This window comes from Chiloscyllium plagiosum, chromosome 6, assembly GCF_004010195.1.
Source record: "Chiloscyllium plagiosum isolate BGI_BamShark_2017 chromosome 6, ASM401019v2, whole genome shotgun sequence".
NCBI classification, from domain to species: Eukaryota; Metazoa; Chordata; class Chondrichthyes; order Orectolobiformes; family Hemiscylliidae; genus Chiloscyllium; species Chiloscyllium plagiosum.
Window position 1 is genome coordinate 77,054,362 of NC_057715.1, and position 25,611 is coordinate 77,079,972.

General features: G+C 40.0%; 2 protein-coding genes across 5 annotated transcripts in view; one reads left to right on the top strand and one right to left on the bottom strand.

Annotated features, from left to right (window-relative positions):
- cryl1 (crystallin, lambda 1) overlaps nt 1–2,611 on the bottom strand; it is a 106,218-nt gene extending 103,607 nt beyond the window's left edge. Inside the window, exon 1 of the mRNA XM_043691912.1 lies at nt 2,544–2,611. The gene's annotated coding sequence lies outside the window, so the exon portion shown is untranslated. The remainder of the gene's footprint in view (nt 1–2,543) is intronic.
- Nucleotides 1–25,611, top strand: part of ift88 (intraflagellar transport 88 homolog) — a 302,741-nt gene that overhangs the window by 161,230 nt on the left and 115,900 nt on the right. For 2 of the 4 annotated variants that reach the window (XM_043691900.1, XM_043691897.1), the window contains exons 1-4: nt 2,656–2,803; nt 17,155–17,247; nt 20,561–20,623; nt 21,236–21,292. In XM_043691900.1, coding sequence (XP_043547835.1) covers nt 17,164–17,247; nt 20,561–20,623; nt 21,236–21,292 — 204 coding nt within the window. In that variant the 5' untranslated portion in view covers nt 2,656–2,803; nt 17,155–17,163. Of the gene's footprint in view, nt 1–2,655; nt 2,804–17,154; nt 17,248–20,560; nt 20,624–21,235; nt 21,293–25,611 lie in introns of those variants that run through there. The other 2 variants (XM_043691899.1, XM_043691901.1) reach the window with 2 other exon arrangements.

The window sequence follows — 25,611 nt, forward strand, 5'->3', positions numbered from 1 at the left end:
AGCCATGTTGACTATTCCTAATCAGTCCTTGCCCTACCAAGCACATGTATATCCTGTCCCTCAGGATTCCCTCCAACAACTTGCCCACTATCAGGCTCATTGGTCTATAGTTCCTGGCTTGTCCTTACCACCTTTCTTAAACAGTGGCACCCACGTTAGTCAACCTCCAGTCTTCCAGCACCTCAAAGTGGCTATACAAATATCTCAGTAAGAGGCCCAGCAATCACTTTAATGGTTTAAATGGAGAGGAATTTGTTAAGTGTGTACAGGAAACTTTTCTGATTCAGTATGTGGATGCAACTACTAGAGGAGGTGCAAAACTTGACCTACTCTTGGGAAATAAGGCAGAGCAGGTGACGGAGGTGTGAGTGGGGAGCATTTTGGGGCCAGTGACCATAATTCTATTAGTTTTAAAATTGTGATGGAAAAGGATAGACCAGATCTAAACGTTGAAGTTCTAAATTGGAGGAAGCCCAATTTTGACGGTATTAGGCAAGAACTTTCAAAAGCTGATTGGGCGCAGATGTTCGCAGGTAAAGGGACAGCTGGAAAATCAGCCCTTAAAAATTGCTCTGCCTGATATGATCATCTACTTTCAATTTTATCTTCCCCAAGTCACTCAATATTTCTTAAAACAAAGATGGTGAAACTCAGAAGGTCTGGCAGCATCTTTGGGGAGAAAAAGAATCACTGGACTCAAAACATTAACTCTTTTTTCCCAAAGATGCCACCAGATCTACTGTTTTGCCTGCAATTTCTGCTTGTTTCATATCTCCAGCATACACAAATCTGTGTTTTCTTAGATATTACTTGATATCAATATTATCCTTAAAGTTATTGATCAATGCACAACTTAGCTAAACCATCATGGGATAACCAGAATCAGTCCTACTATACTGAGAAAGGGATGTTTGAGAAGTTTACAGAGTCTGTGAAATTAAGTATTAGTTTTAAAAATGAGTTTCTTATTGTTTATGAGGCTCATAGACAAGTAACATCAAAAATATTTCCTTCTCCACAAGGACTACCAAACCTGCTGAGAATGTCCAGCATTTTCTGTGTTCTGATTCATGAATCAATAATTTAAAATAGTGGACAGATTAATGTGACTCAAATGGGACTCCAGGGAAGAGGGAGGGAATTTTGTTTCTGGGGAATGAGAGAAGATTACAGCAAAGGAATTTAATCTGGGTGAAGATGGCACCAGGATTCTCTTGTAGAGAGCAAATAGAACAGTTATCTATTAAATGTTAAATGTCACACAACACCAATTAAATTCCAACAGATATATTTGAAAGCACTAGCTTTTGGAGCTACGCTCCTTCATCAGGTGGTTGTAGAAGTTAAGATCATGCTCACAGAATTTATAGCCAAAGGAGTCCAGTATCATGGAGATGTGATACAGTAAACAAACTTAGATTAAAACTTTCATCTTTTATAATGGGATATGCTGGTTGAGAATGTGTTTAAAAGAAGTTCTGGGATTTACATATCAAAAACCAGAAACCAGCATTTTCTGGTTGATAGGTTGACGGGGGTTGGGGGAAATTGTGATAGGTTGGAGGGGAGGGTGGAGTGGATAAGTGGGAAGGAAGATGAAGCGGTAGCGCAGTTCATGAAGGCGGTGCTAAGTTGGATCCGAGACAAGGTTGGGGAGGGGGAATTAGGAAACTGGTGAAATCCACATGGATGCTATGCGTTGGAAGGTCCCTTTGGTGGAAGATGAGGCATTCTTCCTCCAGGCATTGGGTGGTTCAGGAGTGGTGATGGAGGAGGCCCAGGACCTGCATGTACTTGCTGGAGTGAGAGGGGAAGTTGAAGTGTTCAGCAACGGGGCGGTGGGGTTGGTTGGTGCAGGTGTCCAATCACTTAATTCCCACTATTACTCCGCCAAGAACATGCAGGTTTTGGGCCTCCTGCATCGCCACTCCCTAACCACCCGACACCTGGAGGAAGAAGGCCTCATCTTCCACCTGGGGACATTCCAACCCCAAGGCATCAATATGGATGTCACCAGTTTCCTAATTTCCCCTCCCCCCACCTTATCCCAGATCCAACCTTCCAACTCAACACTGTCCTCATGACCCGTTCCACCTGTCCATGGTCCCTTACCACCTATCCCCTCCAACCTATCACCTTTACCCCCAACTCCATCCACTTAGTGCACTGTCAGCTATCTTCTCCGCAGCCTCCCCATTTATCTCTCCACCCCCAGGCTCTCAGCCTCATTAAGGGCTTTTGCCTGAAACGTCGATTTTCCTGCTCCTCGGATGTTGTCTGATCTGCTGTACTTTTCCAGCACTACATTCGACTCTAATCTGCAGTCCTCACTTTCGCCTCGATTGTACAACAACTCGAGGATTCTTTATATGGTCGTGAAATCCACATTACAATAGGCAGCATTTCATCAAAATGTCAATTTCCACTCTCTACCATTTCTATCGTTATGCGGTTTGTTTATGATAACCAGATGCATGTTTATAGTACTCTAATTGCTAGCCGCTGCTTCTGGCCTTCAGCGGGCCATCACTTCGTTTACTAACCCGTCTCTCAGCAACAGAACACATGCCTGTAGCCAATCACACCTGTCCTCTCACCTCCATGAATGGGCAGGTTTTCTAGCCGGTCCAATCAGCTCGCTCGTTTCATTAGTCTGCTCACAGCGCTTTGAATTGTGGGAAGGAAGAAACCTGATTGTTTTGGGGGCGGGCTCGGCCGTTTGACTAAATTTGAACTTTTTGAATTTTATTGCAGTTTATTATTTTTGTTTCATTCGTCTCGGAGGAATTGGGCGATTTGAAAGGTATTTGTATAATCAGTAATTCATTCTCGATTAATTCAGTTTTACAGGCGGGGTTTCACACGGTAGGAGGTAGTGCGATTCTGATCGCAGCAGTTTCTCAACAACCTTTTTGTTTCTGAGGCAACTTCTCTCCTGAATTTTAAATATTCACGCAGTCACAACAAAAGTCAATTTTCTGCATAAAAGTGGTTGCACGATTAACCATTTGCAATTCTGTTTAATGCAAAATGTATTGCTGATGCCCAAACATGGTTATGTTGCAGTTAGTACTGTATATCGTTGTAGCGGTCAGTATATTGTCGCTGAGGTCTCGAGAATTGAACTGGGGTTTGTAAGTGGAAGTGGGATGAGATTATCCGACAGTTTTTTTTTAAACCATGTTTTGGGATCGCGAATGACTTGCTTTCACTCCAGTTCAGTGGGTTCTGCAATGTCTAGTGAGTCCATACGCGATCATAAAATATACCATATACAAGCCCTTCTGAAGGGGCAAGAAAATGAAGTATTGAGTTTTGTACACTCTGTGCAATGTCGCGACTGACCACCACTTCTCCCCCAACCCATATGCCCCCGATGAAGTCTATGTATTCGGTGTCTTCCCGAAAGAACCTCCCATCCCGATTCGTCACAAGGCAAGGGACGCTCAGGAATTAATTGGTGGCAACGCTTGATCTCTTCAGGGATGCTTTGAGAACAAGCTGAAGTGTTTCTACCGCGCTCCTGGACGTCTCCTACAGCGAGCAAGTTTTGAGTAATGGGTCAAAATAGTAGAACATCAGAAGATGTAGTAATCTTCAAATTAACGTTAGACAGCAATAAATAGAGGGATAGAACGAATGAATGCATGGTTGGAGAGATGGTGCAGGAGTGGAGATGTCAGGACAAATTGAGGAAACTGTATCCTATATAGGCTGTACGCATTACATCTAACGAGACCTGTGACCAATGTCTTCACGGGGTGTTTTGCAGGGGAACAGAAACCAGTATATAGCATGAGAATGAAGGAACAAGGTGTACAAGGGATTGGAGAGACAGATAGTATTAGGCTAAGAAATAGTACATTATTTGATCAAGATCAGGTAGAGTGGGGATACTATTGTATCTAAAATCACATTTGTAGTATGTGTATATAAATGTATGGAAGCAGGTAAATAAAGCTGGTGAGCAGATAGTATTTGGGGATAGAAACCTAGAAAACAGTTGTGGGAGTAGGCCATTTGGCTCTTTGAGCCTGCACCACCATTCAATATGATCATGGCTCCCATTCCCGCTTTCTCTCCATACCCCTTTGATCCCTTTAGCTGAAAGGGCCATGTCCAGCTCCCTCTTGAATATGTCTAATGAACTGGCCCTAACAGCCTCCTGTGGGAGAGAATTCCACAGGTTCACAACTCTCGAAGTGAAGAAATTCTTCCTTATTTCAGTCCTGAATGGCTTGCCCCTTATTCTTAGATTGTGACCCGAGTCCTGGACTTCTCCAACATCTGGAACATACTTCTTGTATTTAACCTATCCAGTCTCATCAGAATTTTAGATGAGATCCCCCCCCATTCTTGTAAATTCCAGTGAGTACAAGCCCAGTCGATCCAGTCTTTTTTTGTACATCTGTCCTGCCATCCTGGGAATCAGTCTGGTGAACCTTCGCTGAACTCCCTCAATAGCAAGAATGTCTTTCCTCAGACTAGGATGCTAAAACTGCACAAAATACTCAAGGTGTAGCCTCACCAAGGCCTTATATAACTGCAGCAAGACAACCTTACTCCGATACTCAAATCCTGTGGCAATGAAGGCCGACATGCCATTAGCTTTCCTCACTGCCTGCTCCACCTGCATGCCAATCTTCAGCAACTGTTCCACCATGACACCCAGGTCTCATTGCACCTCATCTTTTCTTAAACTGTCACTATTCAGATAACAATCTGCCTTTCTGTTTTTATCATCAAAGTGGATAACCTCACATTTATCCATATTATATTGCATTTGTAAGTATTTGCCCCCTCAGCCAGTCTGTCCAAGTTACCCTGCAGCCTCTTAACATCCTTCTCACAGCACGCTGCCACCCAGCTTAGTGTCTTCTGCAAATTTAGAGATATTGCATTCAATTCCTTCATCCAAATTGTTAATGTATATTTTGAACAACTGGGGTCCTAGCACTGAACCCTGCAGCATCCACTCGTCACTGCCTGCCACTCTGTAAAGGACCTATTTATTTCAACTCTCTGCTTCCTGTCTGCCAACCAGTTCTGTATCCATGAGCTTTAATTTTCCTTCCTAATCTCTTGTGTGGAACCTTGTTAAAAGCCTTTTCAAAGTCCAGGTATACAACATCTACTGATTCAATCTTGTCCACTTATTGGTCACATCGTCAAAAAATTCCAGAAGGTTTGTCAAGCATGATTTCTCTGTAGTGAATCCATACTGACTAGGACCAATTCTGTGACTGCTTTCCAAATGCTCAGTTATTACATCCTTAATAAATTGACTCCAGACCCGGTTCAAAAAAGGATAGGAGTCCTTTTTTAAAAAAAAATCCTGAATATAGTTGTTCAGAAAGGATGATGGTATTGATTAAGAACAGTATTATTGCTGAAGAAAGAGAGTTCAAGGTCAGAATGTATTTGCTTGTAGTTGAGAATTAATAGAGGTGTCATTATACTATAGGGTTCATTCTGTCAGCCACCAACTAGTTTCAAAGATAAAGGTAAAAAATTACATGGAAATGACATAGGTATGCAAAAGCTATGGAGTATGCTAATGGGGACTTTTACTATCCCAAACAATTAAAAAGTATTTAACATGAGGTTAAATCATGATAGTCCCACTCTTTGAGAGGTGGTTGTTTAACCAGAGAGTTTAACCAGGTTAAATGTTGCAAGTTCAGAAATGAAATGTAAGAAGAGTACAAGGCAAGAGACTAGCAGCTAACAAAAATGAGTCCAAAGGATTTGTATAGCTGTTGAAAGATCGTAAAGGAGGTGGTAAGAAGTGATTAGGAATCAAAAAGGGAATCATTGCATGTTGAGGTTCTAATTGCATACTTTACCAACATCTTTTCCTTAGTAAAGACAAGTAGAAAGTCATGGTGACAGAGGTGGCAATTGAAGTAAAGCATTGGTAAAGTTTACTGTAGTTAAAGTTGCCCGAGCTGAAAATGTGTTGCTGGAAAAGGGCTTATGCCCGAAACGTCGATTCTCCTGTTCCTTGGATGCTGCCTGACCTGTTGCGCTTTTCCAGCAACACATTTTCAGCTCTGATCTCCAGCATCTACAGCCCTCACTTTCTGTTAAAGTTGCCTGAGTCAACTACAATGCACTACAAGGCTTTTGGAGGAACTGTTTGGGACAAAATTAATAGTCACTTAGACAAATATGGACTAAGGAAAGACAGTACTAATTTGTCCAAGAATATTCATGCTAATTTATGTTTATTGATGAGGTGAAGGAGAGGATTGATGAAGGCAATGTGGTTGTCAGTGAATATGCACTTCTAAAAGTGGTTTGATTAAAGTGTCATGTAATATGTTTGCAAGTAAAATGGAAGCCCATTGAATGAAAAGGAACATTAACAGCTTGTCTCACCCTAAACCTATGCCTTCTAGTTCTGGACTCTTCGACCCCAGGGAAAAGACTTTGTCTATTTATCCTATTCATGCCCCTCATAATTTTGAAAACTTCTATAAAGTCACCCCTCAGCCTCCGATGCTCCAGGGAAAACAGCCCCAGCCTGTTCAGCCTCTCCAAGGGTCTGTTTCCATGCTGTACATCTCTATGACTCTATATGAAGTTAACTGAATGACAGGAAACAGTCGTGATAAACAGTTGTTTCTGTATTGGAGGAAGATGAACTGTGGTGTTCTCTAGGTATTGGGACTAGGACCACTTTTTCTTGAAAGTTATTTTAAATTTTAAAAAAATTGACTCAGACATGTTATGACAAGACCAGAGTGTACTGGACAGTTTCAAAATTGGCACATGACCCAAAACCTGGAAATAATGTGAACTGTCAAGATGATGGTGATAGACTTCAAGAGGTCCTCAGGATTATGTCCTGAGGCCAACCATCTTCAGATGCTTCAATGATCTTCCCTTCATCATAAAGGTCACGTGTGCAGCTGTTCATCGATGACTGTATGATGTTCTGCAATGTTCGTAATTCTTAAGATTTTAAAGCAGTTAGTATGCATGTGCAGCTAAACGGAATATAACATTTTGCATCATAGTGAGAAAATGTAACCATCTTCTCTTGACATTCAATGGTATTGCCATCACTGCCTCATTCTAAACCTGCTGAGGTTTACCACTGACCGAAAACTGATTGGGATGAGCCAGAAGAGCAGGCCAGACTTGGCATTCTCTGACAAGTACTTCACCTACTAACTCCTCAAAACCTGAGGGCTTTGGACAGTAGATAGAAAGAAACATTGGCAGAAGAATTGAAAATCAGGTGGATCATCAATTTAAAATGATTGGCTAAAGAACCAATGTTGATTATGTGGATGAGTTGATAAAGTGTGGTGCTGGAAAAAGCACAGCAGGTTAGGCAGTATCCAAGGAGCAAGAGAGTTGACGTTTCAGGCAAAACCCTTCTTCAGGACTGGGGAAGAGGGCTGAGAGTTAAGAGGGGGAGGGGGTGGGGCTCAGGGAAATATAGATCGAATGATCTTAGGTGGGCGAAGATCGGAGGTGATAGATCATTGAGAAATGTGGAGCAGATAGGTGGGAAGGAGGCTGGACAGGTAGGTCAGGTCAAGAGGGCAGATTTGAGTCGAAGGGTTGGATTTGGGATGGGGTTGGGGGAGGGCAGATTTGGAAACTGGTGAATTCAATATTTATGCTGTGTGGTTATAGGCTTCTAAGGCAGAAAATGAGGTGTTCCTCCTCCAGTTTGCAGGTGGCCTTGTGTTGGTGGTGAATGAGGCCCAAAGTGGATATGTCCTCTGGGGAGTGGGAGGCGGAGTTGAAATGGATGACCATAGGAAGGTGGGATTTGTTGATACGTACAGACCAGAGGTGTTCCCTGAACCTTTCCATGGGTTTGTGTTCGGTCTTTCTGATGTAGAGGAGAGCACCGGATGCAATAAATGAGGTTGGAGGATATACAAATAAATCTCTGCTGGATTTGGATGATCCTTTTGAGACCTTGGACTGAGGTGAGGAGGGAAGTGTGGGTATATGTTTTGCACTTCTTATGAAGATAGACCATTTTCTTCTGAAGTGAGAGATTAGGATCTGAAATGCAATGCTATAAGACTATGGTGTTGAAGGAAGATACAATCAAAGCTTTCTGGAGGGAATTGGATGTAGCCCTGAAGACAGAAAAATTTCAAGGCTGTGAGAGAATATTGGAGAAGTTGATTGGCTCTTGTGTTTGATGTATTGTTGTCACACGTTCTGAGATACATGAAAAGTATTGTTTTGTGTGCTATATAGGCAGATTGTAACGTATAAAATGCATTAGTGTAGAAGAACAGAGTGCAGGAATATAGTCATGATTTGGAGGTGCTGGTATTGGACAAGGGTGTACAAAGTTAAAAATCACACAACAGTAGGTAATAGTCCAGCAGGTTTATTTGGAAGCACTAGCTTTCGGAGTGTTGCTTCTTCATCAGATGGTTGTGGAGTATAAGGTTGTAAGACACAGAATTTATCGCAAAGGTTTACAGTGTGATGCAACTGAAATGATATGTTGAAAAAGACTTGGATTGTTTGTTACATTTGGTACCCATGGGGATGGCCTCAACTGGGACCTTGGGTTAATGTCAAACTAAGATGGCCCCACTGCACTTCTCTGCCTCTCTGTCTCTGCCTCTCTGTCTCTGCCTCTGCTTCTGCCTCTCTGTCTCTGTCTCACACGCACACACTCCTACCGACCCATACACTCATGCAGACCCTCTCTCATACACTCACACATGCACACACTCTCACAGACTTATACACCTTTACACTCGTGCGCACACACACACCATACTCTGACAGACACTCATACCCTCCCCCCCCCCCCCAACCATGTGCGCGGACACATGTTTGTGGGATGAATTTGTACTTGCAGAATTACGTTTTATTTTGCTCAAAAACTGCATGATTCCATGTAAGATTCTGTAAGTCCTTTTTTTAGAAATACAATCAGTCTGAACATTGGGGCACAAAAAGCCTCACACAGGGCACCTCACACCTTCAATGCATTAACTGAACTGACATGTCACCTATTGTTAAAGTTCTCTTGAGAATGTACCTTTTTAAAAAAAGTTCTGGGACTTACACATGAAAGAACTGAAACCAGCATGGTCATTCTAAAAGATGAGAGACTTAACAAACAATCCAGGTATTTTTCAATATATAATTTCAGTTGCATCACACTGTGCACTATTGCTATAAATTCTGTGTCTTACGATCTTATACTCCACAACCACTTGATGAAAGAGCGGTACGCCAAAAGCTAGTGCTTCCAAATAAGCCTGTTGGACTATAACCTGGTGTTGTGTGAGTTTTAACCAGGAATATAGTGTTACAGCTGCAGAGAAGGCGCAGAGAGAGAGATCTGAAGCAACATTTGAAGTCCAAAATCTGATAACAGAAGGTAAGAAACTGTTCTTGAATCTGTTTGTATATGTATTCAAACTTGTATATCTTCTGCCCAACAGAAAAGGGTGGAAGAGAGTGTAACTGGGTGGGATGGGTCTTTGATTATTTTGGTTGTATTTCTGAGTCAGCAGGAAATATAGAAGGAGTCAATGGATGGAAAGCTGGTTTGCATGATGGACTGGGCTGAGTTTACGGCTCTCTGTAGTTTGTTGTAGTCGTGGGAAGAGTAGTTGCCATACCATCCAGATGGGATGCTTTCTACAGTGCATCAACAAAAATAAGGAAGAGAACTTGTGGACATGCCAAATTTCCTTAGCCTCCTGAGAAAATAGAGATGTTGTTATGCTTTCTTGATCATTGCCTTGTCATGAGTCGACCATGACAGATTGTTGGTGATTATCAGTCCCAGGAACTTGATGCTTTTGACCATCTCTCCCTGACCACCATTGATGCAGACAGGGGCATGCCCCCCACTCTACTTTCTGAAGTCAATGATCAGATGTTTTGCTGATACTGGTAGAGAGATTGTTGACTTTACACCATGCTGCTATCTCTTTCCTGTATTCTGTCCTGTCATTGTTTGAGGTCCTACAATTGTGTTGTCATCAGCAAACTTGGAAATGGAGTTGAGGCAGAGTTTGGCCTCACAGTTGTGTGAGTGTAAAAAGTATAGTATCGGGCAGAACATGCAGTCTTGCAGGGCTGGTGTTGAGGATTATGGTGGAGGAAGTGTTGTCGCCATTCTTACTGATTGCGGTCAATGGGTCAGGAAGTCAAAGATCCAGTTACAGAGTGGGAAGCCAAGACCTAGGTCTCTAAATTTAGAGATGAGTTTCTTTGGAATTATGGTATTGAAAGCAGAGCATAGTCAGTAAACCTGATGTAGACATCCTTGTTATCCAGATGTTCCAGGGATAAATATAGAACCGGTAGGCAAATTGCAAAGGGTCAAGGCTATTTGGTAGGCTGGAGTTGATGTGAACCATGACTAACCTCTTGAAGAACTTCATAATTTTGGATGTCAGAGCCACTGGATGGTAGTCATTGATGCAAGCTGCATGATTAAAGAGAAGACCTTTTAGAATGGAAATAAGGAGAAACTTCTTCAGCCAGAGAGTGGTGAATCTATGGAATTCATTGCCACAGAAGGCTGAGGAGGTCAGGTCATCTAATATATTTAAGATTGAGATAGTTAGGTTCTTGAGTATCAAGCAGATCAAGGGTTACGGGGAGAAATTGGGAGGTTGGGGTTGAGAACCTTATCAGCCATGATTGAATGGTAGAGTAGACTCGATGTGATGAATAGCTTAATTTCTACTCCTATGTCTTATGTTCTTACTTTTCTTTGCCACTGATATGATAGTGGTCTACTTGAAGGAGGTGGGGACTTCAGATCGTAGTAAGGAGAGGGGAAGAATGTCTATGAATACTCCCATTAACTGGTCTGCACAGGATCTGAGTGCATGGCAGGGATTCCATTCGGGGTCAGTCACTTCCTTTGGGTTCACTCTCAAGAAGGCCAGACTAATGTCTGCGTTGGTGACCATGGGTGCAATTGCATCCAAGGCTGTTGGGATTGTTGACATTGTGTCACTGACGTTTTGTTGCAAGTGAGCATAAAATGCATTCGGCTCACTGGGTAGGAATGTACTGTTGCCCGCTATTCTGTTCAACTTCGCGTTGCAGCCTATTAAGTTGTGTAAGCTTTGCCACAAATGATGGGTGTCTGTATGGTTGGTCTGGGTCTCAGCTTAGTTTTGCATTGCTGCTTGGAGTCTCTTATGGCCTTACAGAGGTCATGTCTGGATTTCCAGTATAGATTGCCCGACTTGAATGCCTCTGACCTGGACTTCAGCAGGGAGTGGATTTCTCGATACATCTATGGTTTCCAGTTTGGAAATGCTTGGATTAACTTCTTTGGCATGCTGTCTTCTACACGCTTACTAATGAAGTCTATAACTGTTGTAATCATCCTGCCATTAAGGTTGTTAAATTTCTTGAATTGACAGACTGCCAATGAGACTGATAATGATATCAGTTCTCACTCTCTTTCCATTACTAATAAGCTGAACAGAACATGGTCACAGAGACAGAATGCCAGCTACTTGGCAATTTGGACTTGTAGCCAAGTGGCAGATTCTGGTTCTCACACCCTGTATGCAGCAGATACCTTGGACTAAAGTGATCCTGCACTTGGTATTGATTAGTGACTCCAGACAGGAAGGCAAATCTCTCTACCCTGGATATTGTACAAATGGATTCAATATGGAGCCAATTTAAAATTTTGTGCAATATGAAGGCAATGAACAATTGGAAGACCAGCAAATACCCCACTGAGAACCCTTAATGGAGGAAGTGCATCAGTGGTTTCTTATGCATTATCCGAAGGACGAGTAAAGATTGCAGAACACCATTTAAAAAGAAAGTAAGACATTTTTAAAATGCTGCTCACAACTGAAGGAAGCTCCAAGGTACTTTACTGCTAGCAAAATGCATTTACAAGTGTACTTGCTGTTGTAGTATATGAAATGTGGCACTTCGTTTGCACAATCTCCTACTAACAGCAATGACCAAATCATTTGGTTTTGGATGAATTGAAGAATAAAGGATTGATGATTAGATTTGATTAATGTCCCTACAGTGTGGAAACAGGCCCTTCGGCCCAACAAGTCCACACCAACCCTACGAAGAGTAACCCACCCAGAACCATTTCCTCTGACTAATACACCTAACACTGTGGGTAATTTAGCATGGCTAATTCATCTGGCCTGCCCATCTTTGGATTGTGGGAGAAAACCGGAGTACCTAGAGGAAACCCACAAAGACACTGAGAGAATATGCAAACTCCACACAGACAGTCATCTGAGGCTGGAATCGAACCTGGATCCCTGGTGCTATGAGGCAGCAGTGCTAACCACCATGCTGCCCTGTCTTGGCCAGAACATTGGTTAACTTCCTTCCTTCTCTTCAAAATTATCTTGAGATTTCTTTTTACACTCACTGGAGAGATCAAACAGAGTCTCAATCTCACATTTCATTCAGAAGCAACAGTTCCTACAGTGCAATGCTCCCTCCTCAGTACTGTGCAATAGTGTTAATCTAGATTGTGTTTATATCTGAGGTGGAACTTGTGCCCATAATCTTTAGGCAAACAGAAATTACTGAATCATAGCTAACATTTAATAATAATGACATTTGGCAGTAATTGTAAATCTCAATACCCCTGACATTGATATTTTACACACACCATCTTTTTGAAAATAAAGCAGTATACTCACTGATTTACTATGAGTGCCATCACAGAGACCTCCTGACATTGTGCTTAAGAAAGTCTTGCTTATTTCAATCAATTCCTGTAAGTATTGCTTTGTGTTGTGTTTTGCTGGCAGCATCTCCAAAGTCTGCTTTCCAACGTATTATTAGCAATACAGCAGATGGTGTGCTAAGTATATGCCTGTAAAAATTTAAAAAATGAAAGAATCAGGAGTAAGAATAGGCAATTCAGCCTCTTGATCCCACTCCACCATTTGATATATTCATGGCTGATCTCACCTTGGCCTCAACACCACCTTCCTACCCAATCTTCATAAACCATCAACTCATTATTTAGTTTAAAACTGTCGGTCTATTGCCTCAAAAATTTACTCAATTGTCCCAGCGTCTACCATGCTCAAGGGAGGTGAACTCCTGTGGTGTAAAATTCCAAGCAGTGGAATGTGGTGAAACGGTTAAAAATTATGTCCCAATACATGTGTGAATCTAACCGGAATGGAGGTGTTGCTTAGTCCCGTGTGAATCTTATTACACACCTCCCCGTGTGAATCTTCTTATCTGTATGTAACCAGAATGGAATGTGTTTTTTAGCCTTGCTCTGCTGTTCACATGAATGTTTATATCTGGAAAAGAGTATATCAGCTGGAAAAGTCTCCAGTTCGGTGAGTCTGCTCCGGGGTTACGATTAACCGCCGAGCGTGGGTTGTTGGCAACCGCTCTACGAGAACTGACGGCTCCCAGTTCCGGTAACACGTAGAGTGAGTATAAACCAGACCCGTTGTAAGTACGAGACCTGGTTGTGGCGACGCTGCAGGGATAATTTAGGATATCTGGTTGGCATGGACAAATTGGACTGAAGGGTCTGGTTCCATGCTGTACATCTCTGTGACTCCATATGAATGTGCAAAACAAAATCAGAATGAGAAAAGAATTGCTTCCTTTTTTTAACTTAAGACTTTAAGAGAAAGTGTCCCACTAAAAACTGTCTGTGTTTGTTCCCACGTCCAGTTTGTCCTTCCTCCTTGGGACTTGTGTTCATTCTGTCCATTTTTAACTATTATTGCTTACACCCCCGTGCTTGGCAAGTTTTAAAACTGCTGTAAATCCGAAGCCAGTTCTGATAGTTTTCGGTATAACCACTCGACCAGTGATTTGTTCTCTTCCTCTTTATTCTCCTGGAGTGAGCCGTACTGTGAGGCCACATTTATTGTTGTGGTGTAAAATTCCAAGCAGTGGAATGTGGTGGAACGGTTAAAAATTATGTCCCAATACATGTGTGGATCATAATGTAACACATGTATTGGGCCAAGCAGTGGAATGTGGTGAAATGGTTAAAAATTATGTCCCAATACATGTGTGGATCATAATGTAACACATGTATTGGGCCAAGCAGTGGAATGTGGTGAAAGGGTTAAAATTATGTCCCAATACATGTGTGGATCATAATGTAACACATGTATTGGGCCAAGCAGTGGAATGTGGTGAAAGGGTTAAAATTATGTCCCAATACATGTGTGGATCATAATGTAACACATGTATTGGGCCAAGCAGTGGAATGTGGTGAAACGGTTAAAAATTATGTCCCAATGCATGTGTGAATCTAACCGGAATGGAGGTGTTGCTTAGTCCCGTGTGAATCTTCTTATCTGTATGTAACCAGAATGGAATGTGTTTTTTAGCCTTGCTCTGCTGTTCACATGAATGTTTATATCTGGAAAAGAGTATATCAGCTGGAAAAGTCTCCAGTTCGGTGAGTCTGCTCCGGGGTTACGTTTAACCGCCGAGCGTGGGTTGTTGGCAACCGCTCTACGAGAACTGACGGCTCCCAGTTCCAGTAACATGTAGAGTGAGTATAAGCCAGACCCGTTGGTTGTGGCGACGCTGCGGGGAATAAAATGCCCATATTCTAGCAGACTCGCCTCTTGGTCGTTTGTTCTGTGTCAGACTACTCTCCTACGAACCTGACCTTGAGAATTTTTTAAAACAACTCCCCAGATTCACAAACATTTGATAGATGCAGTTTCTCAACTGTTTGAAATGTGCTACTGTTGTATTAAAGATATGACCTCTCATTCTAGATTACCCTGCATGAGGAAACATCTTTTCTACATTTACTCTGTCGGTCCACTCTAACATCTTATATATCTTAATTATATCTCCTCATTTTTCTGAATTCCAAAGAATGGGCCTTAACTGCACAGTCTCTCTTTGTAAGACAAACTCTCTCATCTCATCTCTGAAATCAATGTAGTGAACCTGCTCTGAACTGCCTCCAATATATCTATTCCTCAAGTAAAGGAGTCAAAATTGTATGCAATGCTGTAGAGGTGGTCTCACTAATGCAACAACATTTCCCTACTTTTACACTATTTATTTCACAATAAATGTTAAAACTCTATTTGCCTTCCTTATTATCTGCATGCTAGTTCTCTGCATTCATGCATGCGGACACCCAGATCCCCCTGCTCCAAAGCATTCTGAAGTGTCCTTCTGTTTTGAGAGCAAGTTGCTCTATATTTCTCAGAAAGAAGTGGATAACTTCATGCTTATTCACTTTGAACATCATCAATCAATGTTTGGTATGTTCACCTAACCTATCCATTTGATTGATTGATTGTTTCTCTCTTCACTGAAACTTACTTTCCACCTGTTGTATAGTGACATCTGCAAATTTGGCTATCGTGTTTTCTGTCACCACAATCAAGTATTTGTAAACAATTGGAACACCGAACCCTGTGGCACCCTAGTAGAATTGTAGGGGTGGCACGGTGGCTCAGTGGTTAGCATTGCTGCCTCACAGTGCCAGGGACCCGGGTTCGATTCCAGCCTCAGACGACTGCCTGTGTGGAATGTTTGCACATTCTCCCCGTGTCTGCATGAGTCTCCTCCAGGTGCTCCAGTTTCCTCCCACAATTGAAAGATATGCAGGTTAGGTGAATTGGCATGCTAAATTGCCCATAGTGTTCAGGGATGTGTAGGTTAGGTGCATTAGTCAGGAGTAAATATCGGATAATAGGGTAGGGGAATGGGTCTGGGTGAGTTACTTTTCTGAGGGTTGGTGTGGAGTTGTTGGGCCGCAGGGCCTGTTTCCACACTGTAGGGATTCTATGATTCTATAACACCTATAGTGCAGTAGAGGCCATTTGAACAATTGAGTCTGCACAAACCCTCAGAAAAGCCTCGCACCCAGATCCATGCCTCCACCCTAACATTTACCATGATTAAACCAGCTGGCCTGCACAACCCTAGATAGGGGCAATTTAGCATGGCTAGTTCACCTAACCAGCACATGTTTGGACTGGGGGAGGAAATTGGAACACCTGGCAGAAACCCATGCAAACATGGGGAAAATGTGCAAACTCCAGATCCCTGGTACTGTGTGGCAGCAGTGGTAACCACTGTGCCACAATACCATCCCCAATTTATGGTGTGCCAAATAGAAAAAAAACATTTATCCCAATTCTGCTTTGTTGATAGCCAATTCTCTATCCTAGAGAATACATTACCCTGAAAGCCATGTGCTCTTGCTTTGTGTATTGCTTTTGTGCAGCACCTTATCAAAGGCCTTTTGGAAGTCCAGATACACTACATCTACAGGATCCCTATTATCTATATTGCTGGTTACATTTTCAAAGAAATGCTAGCAACTTAGTTAAACATGATTTACCCTTCATAAAGCCATGCTGAATCTGATGGATTGTACTTTGACTTTCCAATTGATCTGTTACCACTTTAATGGATTCTAACAATTTTCCAATGACATTAAACTAATTGATGTGTACTTTTTGAATAAGGGTTATATTAGCATTTTTCAATTTTACTGGAACTTTCCCACCTCCAGGAAATTTGGGAATATTATAAATAATGGCCTAATTTTTGAGGCTGTGAAGGAAGTAGCAGCAGAGATTGTGGATCCATCACACCCCGAGAACCTGTCTGCTTTCAGTCTTAATGTTTGCTCAATATCTTTTCCCGAGTGGTAGTGATTGTTCTAAGTTCTTCCCTTTCTATAATCTCTGCATTACCTGTTATTATCGGAATGGTACTAGTGTCCTCCATGAAAACTGAAGTAAAATATTGATTCAGTTGAAGTGTTGAAATTAAGTTATTCTATGTTCCATTGAACACAGTTAGTGTTGTGCTGTTGTAGTGTTAAACTTATGTGAATCATATGCAGTGATACCCAGGTCCCTCTGAATGCCAACATTTTCCAGTAATTCAAATTTAAAAATATTCTGCTTTTCTATTTTTCCTATGTGAGTGGTAAACATCACATTTCTCTGATATTCCATCTACCACTCATCCATTAAAACCTAAAAAGTCAAGCCTAAATTTAATTCATTATTTCTCCAAATTTGCAATGGAATTTTTAAGTACTGAGGCTAGCCCATAATCAAAGTAGGATGAACATTCTTGATATTTTCATTTTAAAAGTTTGTAATAACAAACTTGTGTGGCATAATGCTAATTTTTACTATAGTTACATTGCTTACGCAGATTGGAATTATGGAGCATGTGCATTTGACAGCATTAGAAGAGGAGGACCTATACTCAGGATATAATGACTACAACCCAACTTATGACACAGAGGTATGTGCTTGAAATGGTTCCTTTATCAATGTAAATTTATATACTCTGCAAACATCCAAAGTAGGAGTTGCAGTATACAATTTGGCCCTCTAGCCTGCTTCACATTCAATAATATCATGACTGAACTGTTTGTGTTTTGAATTCTACATTCTCATCTATCCCAATAACCCTTGATTCTCCTGACTAACAAGAATCTATCTCAGTCATAAAAATATTCAGTGACCAGCCTTCAGCTGAGACAGAACTCCAAACTTGAACAACCCTCAGAAAATTCTCCTAATCTGACCTGAAAGTGGAGGTCTTAATTCTGGACTGACCCATAGGAAGAAATATTCTTTCCGTTTCTGCTTTGTTAAAAACCGTTCAGGATCTGATATTTCAATTAAGTCATCCCTCACTCTTCTGAGCTCCAGTGAAAACCAGTCTATCTTGACTAACCTGTCATAACAAGACAGCACACTCAGTCCAGGTATTACCATGCTAAACTCTTCTGAATTGCCTCCAGTGTATTTATATCATTCCTTAAATAAGGAAATCAAAAATGCATACAGAATTTGAGATGCTGAAGCATAATTGTAAGTTTTAGGGCCCTTGTAACTTTAACTCAAATCCCAAGATTAAAATTTGTTCATATGAGGCTTTAATCAATAAGACAACAGGAGATAATCTATTGAAGTGACTCAGGAAAATTTCCTTGAGTTGTTAATAACACTTCTAAGGCAACAACTTAGCAGGCGTTCTATGGCTCTTGTTCCTGAGTTCAGCTTAGGGCGTAGTTGAACATCTGGTCATTTGGTCCCTTTCCACTTTTTTTTTTGCACAGTACATGAGCTCTGACCAGCCAGCTTAGACCGATCCCTAGAATTAGGAGACTCTCCTAATTCCCTTTTTTTTTCCTTTTCTTTCCCCTTCCCCAAACTATCACTGCACCCAAAGGGGCTCCAGTATCAGTGCATATATTTTCCCCACATCACCCGAGGCTGTGTTTGAATCTACAGTGACTCAGTAAAAAGAAATAATTGTGCAAGAACTTTATATTTTCCACCACCAGTGAAACACACATGTGGCTAGTGAATTGGTTCCTGTCCATTGCCTTAACACCATTCCCCTTTCAATCAAACAGTAGAATAACTTCAAATGCCTCACAAGCGCCTTGCTCACTGAACATTTTTGCTTATTAGCTCTCTTTTCAAGGCACACGGCACAGCATGATCAATTACACTATTATATTCAGATTAGTCTAAGCTAAGCAAGGCTTATTGCTAATTGGTTTAAGGGACACATGCTCAATCTCTGATTGCTACTAAAATGATTGACATTGATGTCACTTTCCACTATATCCTGACTGGTTCCTTAAGTTGTCAGTTATCTTTGGGTCCATCCACCTCATTAAATTTTCATAAAATAAGAGGATTGTTTGAAATGTTCTTCACCTCTGTTAAAGGAAAAAGGGATCCATTTGCAGTTAGGACTCAATGTTAGATATCCTTGATCTCATATCTCAATGTTTACTTAATTTGGAAATCAGACGTTTACTTAACATTGACCATTTGGTTCTGCTTTGGAGTAATTCAGTGTAATTAGTTTTGCTGTATTTGAATGCTTGTAAAAACATTTGTTGCCCTTTATCCTTTGCAGGCAAAATTAATACAAAAGATTAGAAAGCAAGTAGTACAGAAATGCTAATTGCAACAAATTGTCATTTAGCGTATGTTAAAAAATCTATAGGATTATACAATTGCACACTTGAATACACTTGTTGCAAAATTAACTGTAATACATACATTACACCTACTTAAAAAATTAAAACACACTAGTACAAGAACACAGCTGTAGTTAAGATTGCTTGATGAGGACTATTGAGCCAGGAGTACACTACGTCTGTCTTACTCAAAGTTTAAAATCTGGATCTCAGCTGCACATAAGCTAAACAGGCGTCCCTCAGATTTACAGCTTAAATCTAAAACCTTAGATTATTGTCGTCACTTTCACAATTTATGGTGCATTTCTTTGTCAATGAAGCAAGCAGAGTCACACTATTTTACAGTACCGGGATCTGCATTAGCTACATTTAAGTAAAATGATTTAACCTTTAGTCAATCAATGAATATACTTGTCTGATTGTAGATAAACTATGTCAATCATGAAATCTAAGTTTGTCTACAAATCTATGCAACATTTTAATCTCATTTTCAATTCCTCACATAGTAAAGGATAATATGCTTTTAGCTTTCTTGATTGTGTGCTGTCCTGCATTTTGTGACTTAATTATCAGAAAGCCAAAATCCTTATACACCTTGGAATTCTGTAGTTGTTCAGTAAGTATTTGTGTTAGATGTGGCGGATAAACTCTGCTTTTATTTATTGTAAGTAAAATGTCTGGTACTGGGTTGGAAGTACATTTTGCTATTATACTGTTACATATTGTTAAAAAGTAATGAAAATACAGTCAAATGTAGTTTAGCGATTTTAATAAATGTTTTAGGATAGGTGTTTCATTTGTATTAATAACTCTGCATTTTAGTTAAGATTGAAGAAGCATTGTTAGTGACAAGCACAAGAAGTGTACAAATATCAAGAAAGTTTTTGCATCCTTTTCAAAGTGTTTACTATAGCAATTTTTGTTGAAAAAAAAAGGCACATTTCATTGATGCTTTTCAGCTTACGCTCATCCTGACAATTCATATGGGAATTCCGAGTATAAGGGACAACTGGCATTAATACTGCATGAAAAGAGATTATCAAAATTTGGCAAGTGGACTCTGGTAGAGGCATTGCCATAGATAATGTCCCAGTTAATGATTGACAGTTAACTACCAGGCTTTGTTTAAGTTTAAACTAGGCATGTTGATTGATCAAGGCAATTCCCTGAGAAATGAAACCCTGAATTGCTGTCAGCTATTTTGTTGAGTTGAAACAGGCACATTTTGTGACGTGTTCTATATGTTTCTGCAAAGAACAAGCCCCAAAGTATTAACAATTTTTTTAAAATGTGACTTCCAGTACATACAAGTGCAGTGCACTGTGGATCTAACTTACTGACCATCCTAAATTGGTTGTCAGTGTAAATCTTTGATCAAATGCATTTTTTCCAGTAATACTCAAGCTTTCTACAACCAAACAAATATAATAATTTTTGTTATTAATGATCTATAATAATTTGTATTTAGAAGTTTCTTTCAAAATCTGCAACTTAATATGTAATAGAGAAAAACAATCATTGTATGCACTATTATGCACTGTGTACAAAATAAGCAGGCATGACTACCCATGTGTTTGAAAGAAATAAGTAACCTCTTTATATTGTATATAGGAACTAGAGAATGATGTTGCTTTTCAACAAGCTTTGAGGACTAGCCATGGAAGAAGACCACCAGTAAGTGAATTATGAGAATAATCATACTTGGGTAGAATCAATTAAATTATTTGATAAAGCGTAAACTCCTGTTAACCAGATCTTGCATGTCTTGGCTAGGCTTTACTGTGTCCAACGAGGCGGTTGACCTCTAAGTTTCTACTGGTCAAACACTGTATGAAGTTACATTAGTGCTGCCTATTTCTTTCCTTTCAAGATTACATTGTCATGTTCCACCATTTCCTCACATGACAATGGTTGACTTCAGTAATGTAGTTAGTCACTGGTACTATCCTGTGTTCCACAATTCTGTGACAATTATTCAGCTACCACATTAATATGCCTCCATATAGTTACTCAATGAGCGATTTAAAATAAAGTCATGACGCAGTTCTTTGTAATGGAAAGTCGAGTATAACTGATATGAATACATCTAGCATATTGCTGAAACAATTAAATACTTGATAAAGTAAAGCCTGCAATGTTCAGGAATGGGTCTATGCAAATCAGCATTTATGGTTCTTGACGGAAGTTATGGGATTTAGGAAAAAGATGCTCTTTTAGCTCTGTAAAACTTGTAGAACGTCTTTGAAGTCTAAGATTACCAAATATATTTTAACAACTATTTTGTAGATGACTGCAAAAATACCAAGTACTGGAGCAGGTGTACGTTCCTTTGGGAATATGGGGGTATGTACAACATTTTAAACAATACTGTGGAATAGTTTGCAGCCACTGAAAATAATTTAAATAATGCTGCATTTGCAGCATTAAAAATTACAGTTTGTGAAGTTCACTTTATCTGCAACATGTACAATATACTTGCAAAGATTGTCTTAAACTTAGTTGTTTTCTTTCTACATATCCACATCCCGTTACCTTGCCTTACTTGATTCACAATATCTTGAATAAGAAGTTTTCTGAGTAACTTATTCCTGAGTTCACACTTTCTATTGTAACCAGCTCTTCAAAGGTATGCATGAGTGAGTTGAGTTGACTTATCTTCCAATTTTCATACCCTCATACAGTTGAATGAGGGCTTCATTTTGTGAATAATCTTAATATAAACCTTGGTCTTAACCCATTTAATGATGCATCAAGTTGAATAATAGTTGTTGCCACAGTGGATGCTTTAATCAGCTGGTTGAGGTGTTATGACATGCTTCTGGAGAGGGTGGAATTTGAACTCAGGCCTTCTGGCTTAAAGGTAGGGACACTATCATTATGCCACAAGAGCCGCTATACATTTCCATCATATTCTTTGGAGCATTTATAAATCATTTTGTAGAATTTGACTTCCAAATTAAAGCAATCTAGAATGCAGGTAAAACAAAGAACTGCATTTGCTGAAGATCTGGAACAAAAACAGCAATTGCTGAAACTCAGCAGGTTTAGCAGCATCTGTAAGGGGGAGAAAACAGTTAACATTTCGAGTCTGGTACAGTTCTGATGAAGTGCCTATCAATTTACCAATTAAATAATATCGAGTCAAGCTGCAGGATTAACCACTTCGAGTCCATTGGGCCTCTTACGGTGCAATGTTAGCGTCCCTGGGTTGAAGTCGTACTTGCACCAAAGGTGTGTTATAACATCTCTTAACAGGTTGATTAGGAAAATATTTCACTTTGATTTCAATTTTGGATGATGGGCTTGTGTGGCTCATGGTCTTAGCACACCCTCCTTTCAAGTCTGAGACCTGGATGGAAGGCTCAGATTCTGCTGATGGATGAAATCGCTCTCTGCCTGTAAAGAATCTATTGAGAAATTATTTTAGCACTTTGTTCTTAGTATCTAGTAAGGTGACCCACATTTCTGAACAGCCCAAATTTCAACACAAATGGCAGTTTCATTCAGACTGAACATAAACAGACAGCTAGCTGGTTTAGGAGTTGGAAAAAACTCTTGGTGAGGAATATATATTTTTCTGAAGATACAAATAAATCACACAAGGAGTTATGTCCTGTTCTTCATCTCTATGTTCCTTTTTGAAAGTAAATAGTTATGAGTAAATAAGTTAAATATTCCAGTTATACTTCTTGCTTTAATGCATGCATAAAATTTTGTAAACAGTATTTTGCATGCCTACATTTGTGTTCATAGATTTCAGTTTTATATTAAATCCTGGTGAAATATAGGTAAGCATTTTTGTTTATGCAGTTACAAATGGTTCTTCCTCTGCATCACAACTTTTTTAATGTAAATGCTTCAGTGAGTATTGTCACCATTTACCTCATGAATTTACTAGCAAATCATAAGAATATGTATTACATGGAACATAACTCCTGCATCATCTCACTTTTCATGAATGTTGGTAGGAGTGGGTGATTTCTCATAGTTTTGCAAGAAGTAATGGAGATAACTTGCCATTTTATTTTCTCTACTGACCTTTGTTTTTGTTTCTCTCACTGTATCTTTTCGCCTGGTCCTTATTTCTCCTTTGCTTCTTTCTCTTTGAGATGAGCCACAACTACTTGTAATAAATCCTTGGGATTTACACTGCTACCTCTGTTCGTAGCCATAGGTTCCATCTCCCTTCCTGACTGCTATCTCAAGCTGTATCAGACTCTTCAAAACCCTATTGCCTTAATTGACCCTGAGCTTCGCTTTCGATCCCAATATCCTCATCCAATCAGACTGCCAACCTCCACATCAGTAATGTTGTCTGTTTCTATTTTTGACTCAATTTATCTGCTGATGAAACCCCCGTTTACACATTTTCTTCCCCGACTTAAGTATTTCATGTTTTCTGGCCAGTCTCCCATTTTCCATTCATCCTAAACTGGTCCGTTTTTGCTATCCATCACCCTAAGCTCTTTGATATACATTGATTCCCTCCATGCTGTATATCTCTATGACTCTATGATTCTGTAATTCTTATGTTCAGATTCCTCAGTGGTCTTTGCCTTCCTATCTCCAACATACACCAGCTCTGCAACTCTTCAATTTATACAAAATTATGAGGGGCATGGATAGGGTAAATAGGCAAAGTTTTTTCCCTGGGGTCGGGGAGTCCAGAACTAGAGGGCATAGGTTTAGGGAGAGAGGGGAAAGATATAAAAGAGACCTACGGGGCAACTTTTTCCACACAGAGAGTGGTACATGTATGGAATGTGTTGCCAGAGGAAGTGTTGGACGCTGGTACAATTGCAACATTTAAAAGGCATTTGGATGGGTATATGAATAGGAAGAGTTTGGAGGGATATGGGCCGGGTGCTGGCAGGTGGGACTAGATTGGATTGGGATATCTGGTCGGCATGGACGGGTTGGACTGAAGGGTCTATTTCCATGCTGTACATCTCTATGACTCTATGACTCTATCTGTATTGTTCCAATTCTGTACTCTAGTGCATATTTGACTTCCATTGACCCTCTTTTGGTGGTTGTGGCTACATAGCCATCTTGAAGGTGCTCATTACAACAGAGCTCTTTAGCCAAATATTTAGTCATATATCCTAAACTCTTTTCTGACTCAGTGTCCATTATGACCTGCTGGCATGGCCATGTCTGTGCCATAATGACTCTGTATAATAAATGCACGATTACACTTCTGTGAACTGGCTTGAGGAATTTCCATACAGAAAGTTGCTCCTCTATCTCTTCTCTTTTTCTTTCTTCATTTTTTATCTGCTATTAGATGGGAAATGATGCAAAGGTTTAGGGAAATCTAGGAAGAATCAGGAAAGAAAATCTGGCCACCTTTTTGTGTAACTTTCTGTTTTTTCCTTTTACAGATGTTAGAAGTCCACTAGGTTGATCCTTGGTATGGAGAGATTTTCATAGGAAGACAAGTTGAGTAGGGTGGACATGTACTCTTTGGAGGTTGGAAGAATGAGAGGAGATATTGAAACTTATACGTTTTTGGGGGATTCGCAGGGTAGATGCAGAAGGTCCTTTCCCTGAATGAACAGAAAGGACCAGAGAGTATAATCTCTGAATAATTATTTGCACATTTAAGACAGAAAATAGGAGGATTTTTGTCTCTTTCAGAATGAGCTGAATCTTCGGGATTCTTTCCAGCAGAAGGCTGTTCAGGCTGGGTTGTTAAGTGTAGAGGAACCTCAATTATCCGAAAAAGATGGGTGGGCAGTAATTCATTTGGATAATTGATTATTCGGTTAATTGATTTTACCGTAAATAAAGAAAGCCATACTGATCTAACGCTGTGCTGTACTGGAGAGTTTGTTTAAATCTAAAATTTTCATGAGTCTGCTATTTAAACAGACTAATCTTTGCATTCTGCAAATTGCAGATTAAACTGAGAAAGACTAAACCCTTACCATCACATAAATATATGAAATCCCAGCATTAAGCAATGTCCTGAACAGCTTCCACAATCACAAGAGCATTGTCAGTTTCCGCTGAACTCAGTGTCACGATAGAAAGACAGAAGCACTGCCTCGCGTATGCATTTACTTTCTCTGCCATTTTTTCATGAATGGCCTGGTTAAGGGACGGGAATAAAGCACTTACTTCTGCAAAGGACTGTGTAACTAACTCTCACATTTTAAAAAAATCAAGTCGCTGTTGTATGAAGTGCTTGTGTTTCTTTGTTTTTGCCAGCATTTTCACATGTTCTTCAGTACAGGTAATCCGAATTCACTTACCTTCTTGATGTAAGATTTTTTTTATATAGATATTTTTATTAGAAATTTAACATTTTTACAAGTTTACAAAAATAAACAAAACTCTCAGATATAAACATTGATATACAATTAGGTCAAATATACAATAGCCAAAATTTAACAAAAAAACAAAAAAAAAAACCCAAAAAAAGAAGAAAAAAAACAAACAAAACTCAACTATCTACTAATCTAACCTACAACTAACCAGAGTGTATATTTAAGTCTCTTACATGCTCGGGATGTGTTAGCATCAGATATAATAAAACACGTATTCGTGCGGGATTCCTCCCCCGAGGGGCCGCGGACCAGCCAGGTTTGTAATCTCAATTAAATAAAAGCCCTTGTTAGGATAGCCGAAATATCTGTATTTATGTAATACAAGAAGGG